General features: G+C 31.9%; 1 protein-coding gene across 1 annotated transcript; it reads left to right on the top strand.

The window, feature by feature from the left end:
• The first annotated feature begins 9,647 nt into the window (after positions 1–9,647).
• LOC120068130 (nitrate reductase [NADH]-like) lies at positions 9,648–15,231 on the top strand. Its single transcript, XM_039019828.1, has 5 exons — positions 9,648–10,144; positions 11,120–11,616; positions 12,420–12,560; positions 12,633–12,865; positions 13,801–15,231. Exons 1-5 carry the CDS (start codon positions 9,648–9,650, stop codon positions 15,058–15,060), a joined length of 2,628 nt encoding a protein of 875 aa, XP_038875756.1. The 3' UTR covers positions 15,061–15,231.
• The last annotated feature ends 258 nt before the right edge of the window (positions 15,232–15,489 follow it).

The raw sequence follows: 15,489 nt of genomic DNA, 5'->3' as shown, positions 1-15,489 counted from the left end.
CGGTCTTATATAAACTCTTTTGTATAGAATATCCCCGCTCACATGTCTATATATGAATAATGAAAGTCAGATCATTTGTAGTACTTTACAACAATTGTAACACCTACAAAGCGGGCTATACTCATAGTGTCACTAGGATAAGGTATCACGCCTTATCCATCTACTACAGACCATTTAGGTTATTACTTAAACATGATCCACTCTTATGTCTCTACATACATGTTTAAGTTACAAAGATAACCTTGGATGTTAGTTTATTGGTTTGTAGTTATATCATATATTTTATAGATAATGAATAAAATATCATATATTTTATTAAATATACAATGAGTTTGTTTAATAATGTTTACAAACTATAGGACCCTACTGAAGGAACTTTTAACGAAGAGCATCCATGAGCGCGTTTAGATCTTTTTAATTTCATTGTGACCGAAATACCACACACACATTCTAAACAACAGTTATGCAATTTACACTAATTAACAGCATGCTTTCACAAATAAAATATAAGAGATTAAGTTCACATGCCAGTTGAAGACTGTCTTCACAACGAACTCAACCCATGGGAAGAAACCTCTACGTTCTTTATCGCCGAGCAAAATAGTCAGCTATGGCAATACAATCGTCCACGAATAGCAGCAATACGAACAAGCACGAACAAGCAGGAGTAGGGAGGACACCACCAGTTAGAGCCCTTGGTATTCTCGGAGTGAGAATCCAAAAAGTGGTTTTTGTTGAATTTGGTATAGGAAGGTGGAATGGGCTGATCATGTAGAACGATAAGCATGTGGGAGAAGGTTATCGTATAGCGGTGCTTATCGTTTAGAGAAAGCTACACGATTGTGTAGGTTTTACTAAGCGATCGTCTAGTAATTGGTAAGCGATCGTTTAAAAAACTCGGCACGGTAGGCGATCGTTTGGAGTCTGCGTACGATCATTTAGACGCGGGGTGTGCGATCGTCTAGATGATAGGGCGCTATCGTATAGGCTCTCAGCTAAGCGATCAAAATGTTTTCACACCTTTTATGATTTTTTCGAACTTCTTACAAAATGAAAATCAATTTTCATTTTATTCTCCAGTTACAATAACCGAATAAGTTTTTCCCACTAACGCATGATTGAGGAGAAGATTTCAGCCAATTATCACATAATTAACCAATTAATAAATAAATGAATATAATCATATTATATTCTTAATCTATAGTTTGATATCATATATCTACTATATTAATTTCTCCTCCACTTGATATAAATCATATTTATATCTAATTTTCTCCAAAATAATGTATCTCATACATTTAGTCAATTATATCATATATAATTGAACTCTCTCTTGCCAATTTGAACATTTCAAATTGATCCAAAAACTAATTCTCGACTTTATCCAAGCTACCTAGGGGACCTTATAGACCTGTGGCTTGAAGCTCCAACGGTACGTGAATAGCTGACTAAACTCTTTAGCCACGAGATCCAACATCTGTTAACTGTCAAGCATTCCACTAAAGACCAATATCTGAACTATTCTTATCACAGATATATTTCTGTTTCCATCGGATATAACCAATCATGAGTACGATGACCCTTCACTGATGCTCGTAAGTATAGTTGGGTCAATTTACCATTTTTCCCCTGTAGTTACATCTCACTTCTTAAGTACCACTGATTCCTCTATTGAACAATACAACATAGTCCAACTATGTGTGAACAACTCTCGGGCCAAGAGAAGGTGTGTGGCGCCATATTGTTCAAACTCTGGAATTAGCCCTTAAGGGAGCTATCTATCTACTTGCTCCTATTTTGGGAAAGGAGTGAATTCTATCTTGTGTAGCTGAGTTCCGGCTCCTAAATCAGACGAATCCCCAAAATGGTAGGTTTGAATCGGCGACTTGGCCACTCGCATCCATAAAAATCAAAGGACTGCCTTCAATACTAGAAGTTCCCAACTCGCTCAGGATTGAGGTCATGTTACTTATGATCATCCTAGTGAAGTGAAGTCTCTATCATGAACGATGTTATATAACGAGAAGTTAACACTTCGTAGTCAGGTCTTATATAAATTCTTTGTATAGGACGCCCCCGCTCGCATGTCCCCTACATGAATTATTAGGATCAAACCATCCGTAATAAGTCACAACACTTGTGACCATTCCACAAAGCGGGTCGCATCCGTAGCGTTACCAGGATAAGGCTCCTATATCCATATACTACTGACTATTTTGGTTATCACTTAAGACATGATCCATTTGTATGTCACCACATGCATGCTTAAGTTACATACAGATAATCAGAGATTTTATGTTTTTTGGTTTGTGGTAAAGAAAATAAAACAAATAACTGAGCAAAATCAAGATAGGAAATAAAATATCATATATTATACAACACAAGCGTTCGTACAAACTATTTACAAACTACAAGACACGAGACTTTAGGGAATCAACCCCAACAAAGGCAACTCGACTTCAATAATGCATTCCTTAGTGGCGACCTCTTAGAAGATGTTTACATTCTCAGCCACCAGGATATGTTTACATCGATCATCCAGAATATGTTTGCAAATTAAACAGAGCCATTTATGGGCTCAAACAAGCTCCATGTGCATGGAATAATACAATGAGGAATGCGCAAACAACATGAAGATTCATAAATTCAAAGTCAGATACGTCCCTGTTTATTCATCAAAGAGAGATGTCTGTGCTTTTCTTATTGGTTTATGTAGACGATGTGATAATCATTTGGAATGATCCATGGCTAATTAATCGACTGATTATAAGTTTAGACAAAATATTTGCTCTAAAAGACCTAGGGAAGTTAAGTTACTTTCTAGGCATATAAGTTCATTACTTAGATTTTGGCTTCCTCATAAATCAAGCAAAGTATATTAATGATCTATTACATAAGTTGGATATATCTGATATTAAACCAGTAGCATCACCATCTATTTAGAAAATCATTTATTTGCCACAGATGGCACCCCATTTAAAGATCATTTCATTTACAGAAGCATAATAGGTGCAGTTCAGTATCTTAGAAACACGCAACCGGATATCGCCTATGTAGTGAACCATCTCAGTCAATTTCCAAAATGGAAATACCATGCATTGGCAAACAACTAAACATGTCCTATGATACATCAGTTGAACAAAACACTTTGGCATCCTATTTCAATTAAGCGCAAACTAGCAAGTCTCAGCATATTCTGATGTCGATTGGACATCAAATATAGATGACAGGAAATCGATAACAGCCTTTTGCATTTTTTTTGGCATCAACCTTGTATCATGGTCGTCTAAGAAACAAAATGCAGTGGCCAAAACAAGCATAGAGTCAGAATATAGAGCTTTTGCGCATGCTTCATCTGAAATTATCTGGTTACAATAGTACTCCAATATTATGGTCTGACAATATCAGTACAGGTGCCTTGGCAGTAAACCCAATGTTTCATGTGAGAACCAAGCACATTGAAATTGATGTGCACTTCGTGAGGGATAAGGTTTGAAAGGATCTATAGATACTAGATATGTTCCTACGACAAATCAGCTAGCAGACTGTCTTGCAAAACCACTAACACATTCTCAATACTTCTGTTTACGCGCCAAACTTGGATTCATTGAACTTCTCCCTAGTTTGAGGGGGATATTAGGGAAGTTTGAAGGGGATATTAGGGAGAATGCCATGCTGGAGGAAGTCAAAGGTTCAAAGAAGCCAATCAAACAAGTCACATCGATCATAAGAGCCACTTAAAGCCACACATGAGGAATCATTCTAGAAGGTTTTTAGTTGTAAATTTGTTTTATCGATTCCTCATCTCTCCTCTAATATTTGGCCACCTGTATATTAATTATTATTTTACTCTTTTTCTCATTATTCATTACTTGTTTCACCTAAATTAGGGAAAATGTGTTATAAAGGCAATCGTCCATCTCTCGGATTATTTAGTGAAATACAAAGCAAATTATTCTCCAAAAAATTTCTGAATTTTAAAACTTTGAACACGGAACCTAAATCTCTTATTTTTAAGTTTAAGTTTTAAGATTTCTTATAAAACATGTCCAAAACAAAATCTCCAAAAACATAGGTAATATTTTGGGTAAGCAAAACCATAATGATGTAGGGACGATTTGCACCCTAATATTTGGAAAAACAACGGTACATTTTATGGGGACTTAAATAAAAATACCAGTAAAAAGAATTGTTTCAAAAAAAAAAAAAAAACATTAGAAAGAACCGATCTTTTTTGTTGACTTGGAAATTGTCAACATGTATTGTACAAATATTTTTTCGCAATTACCACCTCCTTCAGATCACGTGACCTCATTTTGTTTATCTCCTAAATGTTAAATTATACATTTCATGTGTTTCTATTCAATTTCTGATCAATTAAAAATGTTGAATTCTTTTTTTAAAACTTCTAATTTTAAATCTGATAGTTTTAGTTTAATTTTGTTTTTTATAGATTTTTCAACTTGTAAATTTTTTAATAGATCAGTTAATTTCAAATTTAGGAATATATTGAGTTTATTAGAAATAAATTTTGGAAGTTAATAAAAAATCTACACCATTTTAAGGAGACCTATTTAGATAAATAATTGATTGAAGTCTAATGGCGTATTAGATATTTTTTAAGTGAATTGCACGAGTAAGTTTTATATTTAACCTAAATTTTACTAATCATAACTTTTAGACCAAAAAACTAAACTTATAGGCATGAATTGTTTTATATTCCACTATTACTTGATTTAGTTTTAAAAATTTATTAGTAAATTTGAACAAAACCCAATTTTAGGTGCCCATATGATTGGTTTATAGTTGTAAGCGTGACCTCCAAAAATTTGTCTCGTACTAGATGTTGACCGGCTTTTATCTTAATATATGATCTTTTTTTGGTTTAAAAAACAATAAAGAAATAAAAAGGAACCGTGGGACCAAGTATTACAAGGTATTTAATATAAGATCAAATTATGTTACTAGATTTATATGTTCAACATTATGAATGTACCAGGTAATTGCAATTTCGATTTTAATGCTTCACAGGACTGAATCTATGATGCTTACATAAACAGACTTATATATTATATGTTTGAAAATTAAGATTGTAATATTAAAACCATAAGTTTGGACGAAGGTTTAGAAAATATCTAGGAGGGAAATATAGTCAAAATTAAATGAATTAATGCAAATCAAAACGGCATATTTTAGTTGCTTTAGTTCAATTATTCCTTTTTATTGTTTGATTGGCTACTAAGTTTTGATTGAATCAAATCAAATTAGTTTTTTTTTTTTTTTTTTAAATAAAAACACATCTTAGCCTTTTTAATCACTCTTCTCCATTGGATTAATTAGTTTCAACAATTATATGATTAATTCAATTTGAATTAAACAGCCTCAAACTTCCTATCATCATATTCTAAGATAAAAATATAATTTCATTAATTTGGCATAGGGCACAGAATAAAGGTTTCAGTGTTGATGCTAATAGAAAGGTCAAAATTAAAATCTCAATTTATTAATAATGGTTGAATTTTGACAAATATTAGAAGTACAGTTGTCTCACATCGAAAAAATTCAAAGAGATATTGTGTTCCAAGTACTATAAAAGGAGCTTATGCCTTTGGTTTCAAGTTTTCTTTAGAAACATTTTGTGCTCGAGTGTCTTCAGTGTGCTAACTCTAGTTAAATTTTCTTTTGTATTCGAGTGAGACCAAAGGGTCTGAGTATTACAAAAGATTTGAGAGGGTGCTCATGTAATTTGAGAAAAAAAAATTATTTTGTGTGATTGTAATAATCTTTCATATAGTGGAGTTTTTCTAATCCGTTTTTCCATCTTAATTTTTGTGTTCCCAGTTTTATTGGTTTTTTTTTTAATTTCTCTAATATATTTTTTTTGGTTATTCTTACGGAAAAAGTGAGAGTTTTTTCAATAAAAATATCGATGAAATGTCAATAATATTATTTATATTATATTCATATTAAACCCCATTTGTTTTTTATTTTTTTATTTTTTTTATTTTATATGAATGTTAAATTAATAATATATAAATATTAATGAAAATATGAAGGCTCCGAACTTTTAGGTGTATACTCGTCCACAGTAAAAGAATGGTTTCAAACCCCAAAAAAGTGGGGATGTAATTTAAAATAGAATAAATTGACTGAAATTTGATTACTTTTATATTAGGACTCTTTCAATTGGAGTTTATATTTTTTTGGTCTCTTTTTTCTTTTTCCCCTTTTCTGAGGCTGTCAATTCAATTTTTAATTTTTAATTTTTGTTTCTTTAATAAAAAAGATCGATGTATAAATTTGATTTTGCAAGTATTTCGATGAATTAATGGACTTTGAATCAATAGAAAGACAGATTTTAAACAAATAATAGATTTTGACCCACAAATAATAAAGTTCAATTTGACAAATGTTCTTATTATTCAAAGTTTGTCCGAATTTTCATTAAAAAATAGAAAGAAGAAGGCATTTGTCTGAATTTTAAATCAAAATCATAAATTGAATAACTTAGAGTCGAGAAAAATAAGATAAATTTGTGAAAATATATACAAATTCTTATCCGTCATAAAAAATTTGTTACCTTCATCTCAAAATAAAAAGTGGGGAGGTTCAAGTTCAATTAGAAATTTAGGAGAGTAATTATTCGATGTGACTTCCTTCTAAGCTTTTTAATTTAAATGTATGATCGATATATATACATTATATTGCCATGTTTTAGTATCAAATATGTAGTACTCTAATATAGGAGAGAACATGCAATGTAGGTTTAAAGAAATAATTCGGTTTTTAAGTCTGTAGGTGACAAATGTGGATAAACGGCTAGATATTGAATAGTAGAGAGTTCATGATTGGTATATATAATTGACCCACATTTAAATATTTTAAGACAATTTTTAATATAATAAAAATGATTTTAACCATTTAAAAATGACCCTTATACATGTATTAGTTGAATTAAAAATGGTGAAAAATGCATTTTTTTTAATTTATTTTTTATTCTCTTCTCCCTCTTTACACACTAACTTCCTTTATTCTTCACCTTATACACTTTCAAATTCCCAATATATTGATTGGGCCAATATGATTATCCTTGAATATTATTCTCAATATATTGGCAATTATGTATACCTACTAATTGATATGATTGTCCCTCGAAACTTCATATTTGAACGTTCATGGTTTAATTTATGATTGATCACTATCCTTCGAAACCGTCTACTTTCAACCTTCATTGTTAAGTTTATATTTAGAGTTGTAATATTTTTAAACATTTGCTTATACTTAGTCAATCATATCATAATTAAGTTAAAGATAATATATCTTCAATCCATCAAACGATTAAAACCAGAGATTTGGTTTTTCTACCGTCCAATAGATTTATTATTAACATTTATCATTATAGTTTTAATCTTATAATTTTTCAACTCATGCCACATCATCTAAAAATGACAAGTCAACAACTCAATCTCACTGAGGTTATTGAAGAAGAAAAGTTTGTTAGTCTAGTTTGTTAAATCTGCGTTGGGATTGTGTTAGAGTCAAAGTTTATAAAGTCTGTGTTGGAAGTCTAATTTGTTAAATATTAAAGAGTTTTTGTACAGTAAATTTGTTAAAAAATTGTAAACACTCAATCTAGTCTAAATGATTAGATACAACACCCTCAAGAGTAAGGACCACAAAGTTCAATAATAGTACATATAAAAGTTCTACGTGAATGTTTCTTAAAAAACCTTAACATAAGACTTTCATTCAATGGGGCTAACCCTAAAAAGAGGAAAACCACTATATGTCTATGACACATTCTTGAAAGGATATTCAAAGACGGAAAGAATATTATCTGTAGGAAAAGGAAAGTAGCCCCTACGAATTTTGGTTTTTTGAAATCAAAATTCATTTAAAATGAATATTGTAAAAATCAAATTAATAAGGAAATTGGATTAGTGGGAAAATCCCACAAAATCCATTTACTTGAATACCTAGTTCTCCACTAAATGGGTTGGTTTTGGTGTCGAACACACCATGCAATTTGATTGCATGTGAATTATCTACAAAATCAAAGAATTTCGTTGAAGGAAAAAAGTTGATGCAGGTGAACATTTTAATGAAGAAAAGTTCTTCACCTCCAAAATACAAAAAATCTAAAAATTCTCCAAAATTCCTTTAATTCAACAAATTCAATGCTGGTCTGTTAAGACATTGCAAACGAATTGTTCGTTCATCGAGAAAAAATTAAAAAAAAAAAAAAAAAAGACTTATCTGAAAGTGCTTAGGTCTCTACCAAAGAGATTTGACATGAAAGTCACTACCATTGAAGAAGCACTTCTTCTGTTTGGTACACCAAGGATACACCATAGATAGGTGCAACCTAGTATTTTTTTCATATGGTTAATGAATTTTAGGCATTATAAATACTATTGTCTTTAATTAATTATACTAATATTATTTTATATTTTGGAAGAAAATGAGTTTTACGGAAACTTTGGATTTAGATAAATATATGTATTAATCTAGCCATTATATAGCGTTAGGTTTTAAGTTTATAATATATTATTTTAGATAATGTGCATTTTTTTTTGGGTAATTTACATGCTAATAGACATTTAAAATATGATAATATGTTTCTTCAAAATAAATTATTATTATTATCTTCAATTTTATAATTAACTTAATTCATTTACTTATTAACTATAAAATCACCCATTAACTTTTTTATTTAATTAATATGCTTTTATAAGAAAATTTAATGCCTTATAAAATAGTTAATAAAGACAAATTAAAATATTTAAAGTAGAAAACTTAGAAAATACTAGCAAATCTGAGGAGTTGCATAAAATGTATTGCAGTAAGTTTGAGTTTACAAAATTGTCAATTAAACATGGGTTTGACTAATTAAGCTAACTCATAATCTCCACTTTCAAAATCCTTAATCAAACCCTGCTTAAAAATATTGTTTTTTAAAGAATAATTACCCTGGACAATTCTTTTAGTATTAAAAAATAAGTATATAACAACATTTTTAAAGAATTGTAAATATAGAAAAATTTATCATAGAGTCTACGGTTGATAAACTACGAGAGTTAAATTTGAATTTTGTTATATTTGCAAATTCTATTGTATTATGTTATATCTATAAATTATTTTGGCCTAATCGATTGCTATCTTTACACCTTGTTAAAGGTGCTTTACATTACGATTATCTCTATCAGAGATCACCAACGATCACCACTATCGTCCAACTCCGACAATTACCGTTAATCTCCGGTGACCACCGCCGCCCTACCTCCAAACCCGAGGGAGTATTTTTTGGAAAAACAAATTGTTAAGACATCAAAGTTTGCTGGTTTTCTAGATACGTTGGGGTAGAAATTCCCAACATCCTGCCTCCCCAACACAACATCTCAATTGGGGGATCCCAATTGATTGACCAACTTTTATTTAAAATTAATTTTTTTAATAACATAGAACAAATCTTAACTAAAGTTGACTATTCAAAGTGGGTCCCTCAACATGTTAATTTAATTAGCTTGATCTCTATATAAATCCCATTCATGAAGTACAAAATTCCCCACCCAGATCTTTAAACATATATTCACTTTCCAAACAACCAAAACATCAGCCACTCCAAATCCCTATTCTCCCCAAAAATCATGGCGGCTACTGTTAATCCCAAAAGCCTGGACTTGGAACCGGTCTCCAACGGCAACTTTCCGGTTCAACGTTGCAACTCATTCCGGTCCAGTAGCTTCAAATTAAAGCGCCATGCCGAAAAACCGCTCATTGTTGACGATGACGATTCGTCCTTTGATCGTGACGATGAGAACATTCATTACTTCCGGGATTTAATCCGGAAGGGCAAAGAGGAGATCGAGGCGTCGATTCTTGATCCGAGGGATGAGGGGACGGCGGATAGTGGGATCATGAGAAATCCTTGTATGGTTCGTCTTACCGGAAAACACCCTTTCAACTCTGAGCCACCGTTGGAGCGTCTCATGCGCCACGGCTTTATTACTCCGGCCCCCCTTCATTATGTTCGCAACCACGGTCCGGTTCCGAAGACTGATTGGTCCAGCTGGACGATTGACGTCACTGGACTTGTTGAAAACCCCACCTCCTTCACTCTTGACCAGCTTCTCAATGACTTCAGGTCCTTAAATAGCCATTATACTCGAAACCCTCCAAACTTGTTTCAAAATAATTTTTTTGTTTTTTATTCTTAAAAATTAAGTTTATAAATACTTTTTTTATTCTAGTTTTGCAAACTAAACAAATTTTTATAAACTAAAAATGATAGGTTTTAAAATTTTTATTTTTTGTTTCTTTGAAGTGGACTAAAAATTTAATACTTTTAAAAATAATGTTGAAGATAGGATAAGAAACATTCTTTTTTTTTTTCTCTCTAAATTTTTTGTCTTCTTTCTACGATGTTTTAAAAAATAAAGTCAATTGTTGAAAAATATTTTTTAAAAATTTGTTTTTTTTTTTTTGGAGTTTAACTAATAATTTGAACTCTTTTACTTCAAAAAGTTAAAAACAATCATAGTAACAAATTGAGAAAAAATGAACTTAATTTTCAAAAATAAAAATAAAAAATAAATAGTTGTCGAACCAACTTTATTTCTAATTTTTAGATTTACAAATCACTTGGTTTCTTTTCAATTTCTTTATTAAATGAATTGTTTTAAGATATATGAGCCATTTAAAAATGTATCATATCAAAAAGTTTATAGGAGCTTCAACGAACTACTGTGTCAGCAATTTATTTCCTTCTTAAAAAAACAAAAAGGAAAAAAAAAACCTTAGGAAAATTATTATTATTTCTTTTTTAGTTATTAAAATTAGGTTTACATTTTAAAAACGTTTTTTAAATAATAATAAGAAAATAAAAGCTAGAGTTATGACACAAAATAAAGCAATTCATGACTAGAACAAGATCTTTATAAGCTTATTTTACTATTATTTTTTTAAAAATACGAGGTTAAAAAATAGAACAAAACCCCACTATTAATTAGTTATATATATGTATGAAATTGAGATAAAATGAAATTACAAACATATTCAGCTACTTAAATATGTGGTATATATATCTATTTGTAACCCTTTATTCATATTCTTAACACAGATCTCTGGAGTTTCCGGTGACCATCATGTGCTCCGGCAACCGACGGAAGGAGCAAAACATGGTCAAACAAACCATCGGATTCCACTGGGGAGCCGCCGTGACCTCCACCTCACTGTGGCGGGGAGTGCCATTGCGCGAAGTACTGAAACGATGTGGCATCTTCAGCCGTCAAAGAGGAGCTTTATACATATGGATGGAAGGCGCCGACGATCTCCCTGGCGGCGGCGGCTGCAGCTACGGCACCAGTATAAGAAGAGAAATGGCAATGGACCCATCAAGAGACATCATAATAGCTTACAAGCAAAACGGCGACCCTCTCCCGCCGGACCACGGCTTTCCGGTTAGGATGATCGTTCCGGGGTTCACCGGCGGGCGCATGGTCAAGTGGCTGAAAAGAATCATCGTCACCAATAGAGAATCTGACAATTATTATCATTTTATGGACAACCGTGTGCTACCATCCCACGTGGCCGATTCCGAGCTGGCACATGCTGAAGGTAATACATTTATTTATAGTAATTAAAATTTAATTTTTAAACTTCCAATTTTTGCGTCTAAATATTTAATAAAATCATTTTTTTCTTAATTAAAAGTTAAGTTTATAAACAATAATACTTTTCACTGTAAGTTTGTAATTTTAATTTTCACTTTTTACCAATATTTTCTAAAACTTGTTTTGTGTTTAGAATTTCATCACGAATTGAAATCCTTCTTTTAATTGATATTAAAAAAAATCATAATGTAAATATTGAAAGAAAATGAACATAAATTTCAGAAATAGAAAACTATAAACGAAATTGATTTGGAGTGAAGCTTAAGCTTTCAATTTTATGTTTAATAAAGTTCTTCAACCTTCAATTTTGTGTTTAATAAGTCACTAATTTATTGACATTTTTAAAATTTATCAATTTATTAGATGTAAAATTGAAAGTCCCCTAATCTATTAGATACATGGAATTCAATTTTTGTATGATAGATTCATTCTCTTTAAAAAAAAAAGTTCAATATGTCATAAATATATTGGTTACAAAAACGGAAAGTTACAAACTATTCCATCATCTTAAAGTTTAAAAATCTATAAAATATAATTTAAATTTTATTAGATATTCTTTAAAGTTTCAAAACGTGTTATATATACCCATATGAAGGTTTAAGAACTATATATATATATATATATATATCGTATAATATATGTATGGAGATTCAAACACAAGGCTAAACTTATAATTTAATGTTAGTTAAAACGGATAATTCATTAAAACAATTAATTAAAATGATATAATTGGGTGATGTTATTTAGGTTGGTGGTACAAACCGGAGTATGTAATCTACGAGATGAACATAAACTCCGTGATAACTACGCCGTCACACGACGAGACGCTGCCGATCAATTCACAGACGACGCAGTCCACCTACACGTTGAGGGGGTACGCATATTCCGGTGAGCGTTAATCAGTAATTTCCACTTATTTTTGTATTATTTTCCACGTGAGATTAATTTTATTTCGTACAGGTGGTGGGAAGAAGGTGACACGTGTGCAGGTGACGTTGGACGGTGGGGAGACGTGGAAAATATGTAATTTGGAGTACTATGAAAAACCAAACAAGTATGGGAAATATTGGTGCTGGATTTTTTGGTCAATAGAGGTAGAAATTGTGGACCTGTTTGGCTCCAAGGAGATTGCTGTCCGAGCATGGGATGAGACCAACAACACACAACCAGAGAACCTCAATTGGAATCTCATGGTAATTAAGGCCTCGTTTGATTTCGATTTTTTTTTAAAAAATATTTAAACTTATAAACACTACTTTCACTTTTAGATTCTTCTTTTATTATTTACTTTTTTATCAATAATTTAAACAACTTAGCCTAATTTTGAAAACTAAAAAAAAAAATAATTTTAAAACATGTTTTTATATATATATTTTAAAATTTTGCTAAGAATACAATCATTGTGCTTAAGAAAGATGAAGAAAAAATTTGCTCAATTTTCAAAAATCAAAACAAAAAAACGAAATGATTAGCAAATGAGATATAAGTAATTTGTAGGAGAATTTTCAATAATAGAAAAATAAGTGAAATTATTTACATAAAATAATAAGATTTTAATCTTCTTTGATATAAACGGATATGAATTTATTAGTAATGAAAACTGATAAAAGTCTATCGGTGTCTATTAGTATATTTTTACTATATCTGTAAATAGCTTGACATCTTTTCTTTCTTTCAAAATTTTCATAATTCATATTTCTACATTATAATAATAATTGATGTGCCAAAAAAAAAACTATTTAATGAACTTGCTATCGTTAGAAGAATCTTAAAAAATCTATGGCTCATGCACATATGGAACTAAAATAATAAAAATTTAATTAAATCATAGGTAACCTGACATATCAGGTCTCTTTCTTCCATTATTATAATATCTTCAACTACCTATTTTTTATTTGATTTTTTAAATAGAAATATTTCCTCCCAGCTTTTAGCTTGACTTTCCTATTTCTCCCCCTCCAATCCATGTCTTAGTCCTACATAAATTTTCATCAAAATCATGATTAAATAATAATAATAACTTTTATGGAAGAAATATATTATATGAATATATTGTAAAAGATTGATAAATAATAAAATTACAGGGCTAAAATCAAGTATTGAAAAGTTTAAAAATATTTGGATGCAGGGCATGATGAACAACTCATGGTACCGAATCAAGATAAACATATGCAAACCCCAAAAAGGAGAGATTGGAATCGTGTTCCGCCACCCAACGCTCGCCGGCAACCAATCCGGCGGCTGGAAGGAAAAGGATAAACCAATTCCGACCAACTACTCTTCCCAACCCTCAAACAACAAGACCACCACCACCACCACTACCACCTTCTCCATGTCGGAAGTCAAAACCCACAACTCACTGGAATCCGCCTGGATCGTCGTCCACAACCACGTTTACGACTGCACTCCTTTCCTCAAAGCCCACCCAGGCGGCGCCGACAGCATCCTCATCAACGCCGGCACTGACTGCACCGAAGAGTTCGACGCCATCCACTCCGACAAAGCCATAAAAATGCTCCAAGACTATAAAATCGGCGACTTATTGATCCTAAACGACAACAAGGACGACACGTCATCACCAAAACCGATTACAAAACATGTGGCACTAGTCCCACGTGAGAAAATCCCCGTGAAATTGATATCGAAGATTTCAATTTCTCACAACACGAGAATTTTCAGATTTAGTCTTTCTTCAGAAGATCAAACTTTAGGACTACCCGTTGGAAAACACATATTTTTATGCGCCAATATCGACGGGAAGCTCTGTATGAGAGCCTACACGCCATCGAGCGCCGTTGACCAAATGGGCTACTTTGACTTGGTCGTAAAAATCTACTTCAAAAACATTCATCCTGATTTCCCCAACGGTGGCCTCATGTCTCAATATCTAGACTCACTCCCGTTGAGCTCAATCGTGGACATAAAAGGCCCATTGGGCCACATCGAGTACATGGGCCGCGGCAACTTCACGGTCCACGGAAAGCCCAAATTCGCGAAGAAGCTTGCCATGGTGGCAGGTGGGACTGGAATAACGCCCATCTATCAAGTGGTGCAAGCGATTTTGAAAGATCCGGAGGATGAGACGGAGATGTTTGTGGTGTATGCGAATCGGACGGAGGAGGATATTTTGCTGAGGGAAGAGTTGGACACGTGGGCGAAGGAGAACCAGAGATTGAAGATTTGGTACGTTGTTAAGGAGGGCGTTAAAGAAGGGTGGCCGTACAGTGTGGGGTATATTAGGGAGTGTGTTCTGAGAGAGCATATTCCGATGGGGTCGCCGGAGACTTTGGCTTTGGTGTGTGGGCCGCCGCCCATGATTGAGCTCACAGTTAAGCCCATATTGAAGGATTTGGAGTATGATTTGGAGAGTTCGTTGCTGGTGTTTTGATCTTTTTAACTAGCTCTTCAATGATAATATACCATATGGGAATAATTTTATCTTTTGTTTGTTGTAATAAATGTTGTAGAAGGGGGTTAAAATTATTACATTTATGGTCCTGGTGATCAATTAAATTAATATGCTTTTATTCGTTTGTAATAAAAATGATGAACTTTAATATTGTTTCTTCTATTAATCATGTATTGTATTAATATGATTCGTGGATCATGATAAATATCTTAATTAAATTAGGTTCAAATTTCTTTAAACATTATAGGTTAAAAAGATTAAAAACAACCTTGTCAATTACACTAATCTTTTAATTATTTCATTAAGTTTATTAATATTACAAATTTGACCAACTCATGGTATACAATTATTATTTATTTTAAAACAAACAATACAAATGAACTAGTTAAAATGAGTATAAGAAAAATT

This window comes from Benincasa hispida, chromosome 12, assembly GCF_009727055.1.
Source record: "Benincasa hispida cultivar B227 chromosome 12, ASM972705v1, whole genome shotgun sequence".
NCBI classification, from domain to species: Eukaryota; Viridiplantae; Streptophyta; class Magnoliopsida; order Cucurbitales; family Cucurbitaceae; genus Benincasa; species Benincasa hispida.
This window is presented reverse-complemented; position numbering and strand designations above follow the sequence as displayed.